Raw genomic sequence first — 7,148 nt, forward strand, 5'->3', positions numbered from 1 at the left:
AAGGGGTTTATTGCACTTTCAAAATTTCAATACAAAAAACACACCGGTACCATCAAAGGTAAACAAATGGTAAGTTTCTAAAAAAACAAAAACAAAAAAAAGACATGCTTTTTGATGACCTGAATGTTCAAAGCAGATTAAATACGCATCCAGTAAGTGAAAAACGGTAAAACTCCAACACAGAATGCCTTCAGTACATTAAAAATCACCCAGAAGCCTTTTTAAAGGTTATTCTTCAATCAAAACACATGATTTGTGCACGAAAACCATACATTTTAACACGTTTAAACGGCACTTTAGCTTTGGAAATGACTCCGATTTTCTGTAAAGCGGTTTGTAAATGCAAGGTACCCACATAATCTGTCGTTACAGCAGATGCATTAAATAACATTGCAGAAGCTCTATTAACAGACGGAGAATATATCAGTAAGGAGCACGAAGCCTTACGACACAAACCAGAGGCATAGGAGGTTACAAATAATGCAGATAAAGGCTTAAAATGTGCTTTGATTATTAAGAAATTCATTATTTGTGCATATGGTAGGTTAATGTGCATGAATGAGTGCAACAATAGCTCTTTGACACAGTATAAGGTGCGTTCTTGATATAAACGCTGTAAGGATAAATAGATGGAATACAAGATACACATATAGCAGTTTTCCCTCAAACACCTGAAGGGTGATTATGTCACTGGGTCAGAAAGATGGCCGACGGTCAATCAGTGCCTGCTTGAAGTTCAGCCGGCTCGTCACACGGACTCCATGAGGAGCTCGTCGAAGTCGGACCCCTCCAGCTGCCGAAACGCGGCATGGGAACCAATCACAAAGAGCGTGGCTCCTGGGAGGCGACGGGACAGATGGGAGGAAAAATGGATTTTAGGAGAAGGAATAGGTCAGACATTTTTATAATTACCGTAATGTGATTTCAGACGTTAAAATCCACTGGATTGGTCAAATACTTGAATAAACATCATAAAAACACAACAGCCCTCCTTTAGCACAGCCTTTATCACAGAGATTGAACAATTTATGAATCTCTGCCGTGAGCGAAGGCCACGCCTCGAATCCCACCCCTAGTCCCTACTAGTGGAAAATTAAGTTTATACCATGTTTATAGCAGATTAAAGTTAATCCATCATTTTCCATCATTATTTCTTTTTTTTGGGGGGGGGGGGGGGGGGATCGCAGCTCTAGTGGACTAAGGCCTGTGTACATGGGTGGCGCTACCCGCTGCGCCACCAGCGCAAGTTTAAGAGATTAGCTGGATGAATGAGCCACGGGCTACACAAAGCAACCATGGAGGTGAGCGGAGTAATTTGGCACTGACAGGAACATGAAACCAAAAAAAAAAAGCTTTAAAATAAGAAACATTTTGATCCAGCAGGGACTCAGCTGAGGATTCCTCGGGTGAATAGCTGATGTATTAACAGAGCAACTGATCACACAGATTCAGATAACGTTGTTTTGTTTGCACGGTACATTAAAAACCACAAATCTCTTCTGCATAATTGCATACAGGAAGTAGAGGTTTTCAGCATCAAACTGTTTTTTTTTTTTTATGCATAACGATGAGCTGCTACTGAGTTGTTACGGGAAAATCTGGAACTGTGTGTGTAGAAGAGTGACGCGGTGCTGCAAAGTCATACCAGCCCAGGTCGCCTGGCCAGTGAGGATTTTAGACTCCTTTTAGCAGGATATCATGGATGCACATGTGAGCGAGGCTCACATCGGCACAGCACTATGGGGGAGCTGAAGGGAAGATGGTGTTGCATTGGATCAGCTGTAAGACCTCTGCTATCCACTCTGAAGACAAACATCATTGTGCTGTTTTCAGTTAGGTTAGGTATAATATTGCTGGATTTAACGTGATGCTCTGCAGCGCGGTGAAGCCATCTGATTCTGGTTTTTGCAAACGTGTTGACTTTGCAGGCTTAGACATTAAACAGGGAGCGCCAAACATATACGGCACGAAACTTCTCTGGTTCCTTGATTATGTGCTTTGGTGTTTTCCTTCTGATTTTTCTCTTTTGAGTAGAAAATGAAAAAAAAGTTGCATTATAAGGCTGTAGTGAAAACCACATATTTTAGTGGAACTCTGAGTATGGGCACGTTTGTGTCAGCCGACCAGCTCGCATTCAGAGATGCAGAGACGCATCTTCGTTACCTGACTCTCGCCAGCTGTATGTCGCCCCGCCTAGCTTCACTCACATCCATCTGGGACATCTCCATAGGAATTGCCTTTATTGAAGGCTGGGCCTTATCAAAAATCCTTGCATATGATTGGATAAGCCACTTGTCTGTCATCTTTATCGACGTGCTATTTCAACCACTCACACCGAAGCCAACCCATGACGCTGTGTTTAATGTGTTTGCGGCTCTAGTGGCACGCGTTTTATTGACAGTGAGCTGACAGGAAGAGGGGGGAAGACAGGCGGCAAAGCGCCGCGGGTCAGAGTCGATCCCGGTCCGACCGCGTCGAGGACTAAAGGCCTCCTAACATGGTTCGCGCTAAACGCTAAACAAAATTTACCAAATCCGGTCAGGAGAAGGGCGAAAACATGGTTTCCACCAACAAAAGCCTTCAGAGGCGTTCTCTGATGTTCTTTTAATTAAACAATATTAGGTAGATTGGACAATATGGAAGAAATAGCAGCATCAATGTTAACGCTTGCTTCCTCGATGCGAGCCACCATTGTTGTCTGAATCAGTCTCACGGTAGCGTCTCCACTACGTCACATCTATGAAACTCCAGCCCTGCGTCCTGATTGGCTGGACAATAAAATTGGTTGGAGAAATCACTTTCTATGGGCGATGTCCCAGATGGATGTAAGTGAAGCTAGGCGGAGCGACATACAGCTGGCTAGAGTCAGGTAAGCATCTTCGGGCCTTTAAGGGAAAACAACATTTGCAGAAATGTCATGTGTGTGAGAAGCTAAGTTTCAGGTTTCGTTTGAGACTTTTAGCGTTCCAGTATCAGTGGTGGGATGCATCAGAGGGCAACCACCATTCGCTCAGAAATGCCACAGATTTTATGGCCGAGGCCCCTGAACCTATGAAATAAACCAGAGGCGCGGCACGAAAATGGGAACGGTGTCAACCGGATCTACCAACTGTCCAGAAACTGGGCTTAGACAGCATATGCTTGGTCTAACAACTCCATTTATCAAGGCATCCAAATCTAAGTTGTTGTCTTTTTTACTTTATTTAAAATACGTCCAACTAAGAGTAACTGGGCATTGGTTAAAATTGAAAAGCAAGACTCCTAACCAGGGCAGTGTTACCGACTTACCAAGAACCCAAAACACAGCAGCGCCGGCTCCGGCCAACCAGAACACAGGCAGAGAGATGGCTCCGGCCAAACTCATCTGATGGGGGACGTTTAACTCCCTGCCTGGTTACAGAAAGCACAAAGGATACAAGTCAATACACCAAATACAAGGTCTACTTTTAACAATAGAACGACTTTAAGCTTCAAGTAAAGTCAAGAAGTAACAGACTTCAACTGCGGCACATACACGCAGAACACGTCATTTAATCTTAGGAACAACTTTGCTCACCAAGAACCACCAGTTTAGACTCCAGAGACTTGAGGTGGATTATGTAGAAGGCACCGGCAAACACAGCCAAGGCAATCAGCAGCATGGGCGAGCTGATTCTGAAGAGCAGAGACAGAAACAGGCCAGTCGCTCTCAGGTTTCAGGGTAGCTAACTGTATGTCATGACTTCTTAAATATGTTTTACGTCTCATGGACAACAGAAACAGAACACCAGTGAAGGTGAAAGCAAGTCCTGGTGGGCCTTACATGCAGTAGAGAATGAGACCCAGAAAGATGAAGGTGTAGTTGCTGTTGTAAATTTCCACGTTCTTCACCACCCGCTGACACAGCTCTCCGAAGTTTCGGGGTTTGGAGAACTTGCGCTGGTCCACGAAACTGGCCCACGGCCGGATGGACACTCTGCGCCGGTCGAACCACTCTTTAGCCACGCTGGCCGACAGGCCTTTGGGAAGCCACAGCCTGTAAAGTAGAGGCAGCGTATAATAAATGAGAATTTCTGTAGTTTGTAATGTGAGAAATCTAAAACGAATGGCTCTTACTTTGCCAGCATTCCTGTGCCCCCCGTGCCAGTGGGATGAGCGTCCTCGGCACTAAACAGATCTCCGGCCTTGCTGTCCATGTCCACAAGGCAGTTCTCTCCCTTTGGTGCACCGGAGGACATCTGAAGACTTCCTGCTGAAGGGAGATTTCAAGAAAATAACATTTAAAAAGACACTCGGGAGGGAAATGCAACTTAACATTTAACCCTTTTGTAGCAACACGTTGCTCATTGAGCAGCTGTTAGCCAAAAGCTTGGAGTAGTTAGGCGTGACACACTTTGCCTCAATTAACAATTTTAAGTAGAGTGATGGTACTTAGGCTTCCTTTACTTGGAATATATTTTGGTATCAGGTATTTACAAGATAAGTATCAAGGAAGTTTACAAAGTGCCGCACCACATTAGGAAAACTTTAATGACAAATAAAGTTGTCTAAGTCTATAAGAAAAGAAGCAATTGCGATATACTATTGTTGATTATTGTGATCAAGATAGATGTGTGATTGACCCACATTTTCCTCCCTCTTCTTTTCCTTTTGTCTTCATAATATCTCAGTCACCCTATGGGAGCAATCCCACCCTGGCCACAAATATCAGGCAATGACATCAAGGGTACTTAAAGTCCATCCAGCTGAACGGATATATATTTATGAGTGTGAACGTATCGCACATAAAATAAATTGAGCATCCACAAATTATGTCAAAGGAGACTTTTGGGGTTGTGATATTGTACATATAACAACAGTGATGATTGACATTCAGTATGCTGTGAGGCTGTGAAGATGTCTCACAGAAAGCTGAACACTACAGTAAACTACTAAGCAGGCCAAACTGAATCTTGTCCCACTTGCAAGTTGAAAAGTAATCCCTGCTCAGTCACTTCTAGGCTAATAACTATTGACTCTTTATTCTTACTCCTTTTTTATTGTTGTTTATGATCTATTTTTACTTACTTTAATTATTATGTTCTCTTTGTTACTTCTCGGTCCGGAACCAATGCAATACCGGTGTAATGCTGACAACACTGTGTGATGACAAATAACCCACTTATCTTAATACCAATAAAGGCCTATAACTGTGGATTTCTTGACCTTTTGTTTGTTGAAACAGATTTAAGCAACACATTAGGTGTAACATAAGGTGAAAATTAGAAGGATTGGCAACAGATGTGATGGAAATACAAAGCAACACTTGTTTTACTGCAGCTATCACCAAGTTTAAATGGTGAGGCAGCCATATTAGTTTGGTGAGAAACCTCAGACCTCCTTTAAAATGTTTCTTATTACAGCAGCACCAGGGAATAAGGTCAAAGAAAAAGTTTCTGATTTTTTAAATTTATAATTAAACAGTGTTTAAATATTATGCTCTATCCATAAGAAATAAGCAAACCTACTTCAAATCTGGGGCTGTTTGGTAAGTAGTTCTTTTTATCACCATTCATTCAGTATTTGTCATAGTAGTCTCTATTATTAGCAGGGAATGATATTTCTGAAGTTGTAAGGAAATAAAAATACCAATCAGCGTATTCCAGGCTAAAACTGGTTACTGGTTTTCTTGGGACATCTGAAATGCTGACTGGGATTTTCGCTAATTATGATTTTCTATGGTCTATAGCGCACAGAAAATGTGCTTTGGGTTCTCTTATAAAGGTAGTAGTTTGGGATTCAATGCAAAATGAAAGACCTCCTAGATTATTTTCATATATGCACCAAAACATGTGCCTAACCATTCTCTTTTTTAAATTTCAAACTGAAAAAAATACATGAATGTAGATCAAAATGTGTGTGAGTTTCTAGTGATGAGTAATCTAATGAATATGAAAAAGATAATCTGACTGACTATACATGTGGATCAATTGAAAATTGACCAATTCTGATCTCTGGCTGACTGATCGGTGCATCTCTATTATTTGCCAAGGCAGTACTTGCAATACAAGGCAAGAACCGTCGCCCTAGGTCACCCAAACTGCTTTAATGCACCTGTCAGTGAGTGTTATGACACTTATTAACTCACTGAACACACATACCAGGGAAATTAATACATCTAACTTGTCTTTTATGTTTTTATTCAGGGTACAAAAAGAAGAATAAAGGCAATAACATTTAAGAAATCACCTAAAAGATCTGCAGAAAGCCTGGAGAAGTACAGCTCCCTCAAAACAATGTACTGTATCAAAAAAAAATGGAGCTTACACATTTTTAGAGCTACGAAATTAGACATATGTTGAATTCCAATTAGATTTATGATAAAAGCTAACTAAACAACATTAATATTTCACCCCGTAGCTGTTATGTATACCAGAAAAAAAACTACTTCATTAAGTATTTACTATATATTTGAAAAGATCGTTGCTCAAATGGTCACTAACTGGCTTCATACTTTAAAAGTAGGGCAGTGGAAAAATACTGTGAAAAACAGGCCTGGTTCCTGCCACATCACTCAACATACAGGATATGGACGAAACTGTCAATTGCAAACATTATGTATATATATTTTTATCTAGATAGCTGCTTCATTGGTTGCATCTAAAACATGTTTTTAAAAACACAAATTTACTGAATATACACAAACTAAAACATGTAGCTTCCCTGCTAACGTTTATGTGGGGTCTGGTCCAAGCGCATAGCTCATCTCTTAACATCAAAATGATTCACTTGACACTCTTATAAGACTGTCGAATAGCAAAGAACGCTTCGAAATACAAGTCGTCTAAATCCTCTAAACAAAATCTAGGCACTTACTGAAAAAGTTTAACAAGACAGCTTCCTCCTCTTTGTTGCTGTTTTGGATCACGGATGTGATGTGGCTCTGGAGAAAAAGGTCTCAGTACTCCGATGCACCACACCGCCACCTATAGGCCGCACCAAGAACCTCACATTGTAAAATGAAGACGATTCAAAGAATGAGACGAATTTACAATCTTTTCACATGCGTTTTATTTTATCCTAAATGTATATTTAAATGCATTTCTACAATATCTACACTTGTAGGTTAAGCTATTGTTTGGAAATTTGAAAACTTGTCCACCCGAAGAACTGACTGCGGATCAGTTGCG

At 41.1% G+C, this 7,148-nt stretch overlaps 1 protein-coding gene across 2 annotated transcripts; it reads right to left on the bottom strand.

Moving 5' to 3' along the window:
- Window positions 1-6,947, bottom strand: rabac1 (Rab acceptor 1 (prenylated)). Of its 2 annotated transcripts, none has more exons than XM_012870275.3 (6): window positions 6,835-6,947; window positions 4,096-4,231; window positions 3,803-4,015; window positions 3,557-3,654; window positions 3,289-3,390; window positions 1-837 (listed from the first exon to the last, which is right to left on the bottom strand). In XM_012870275.3, exons 2-6 carry the CDS (start codon window positions 4,215-4,217, stop codon window positions 749-751), a joined length of 624 nt encoding a protein of 207 aa, XP_012725729.1. In that variant the 5' UTR covers window positions 4,218-4,231; window positions 6,835-6,947; the 3' UTR covers window positions 1-748. The 2 variants fall into 2 exon arrangements, with proteins under 2 accessions (XP_012725729.1, XP_012725730.1); XM_012870276.3 differs by having other exon boundaries at window positions 4,096-4,228; window positions 6,835-6,943.
- Window positions 6,948-7,148: the final 201 nt, after the last annotated feature.

This window comes from Fundulus heteroclitus, chromosome 3 (genome assembly GCF_011125445.2).
Source record: "Fundulus heteroclitus isolate FHET01 chromosome 3, MU-UCD_Fhet_4.1, whole genome shotgun sequence".
Lineage (NCBI taxonomy): Eukaryota > Metazoa > Chordata > Actinopteri > Cyprinodontiformes > Fundulidae > Fundulus > Fundulus heteroclitus.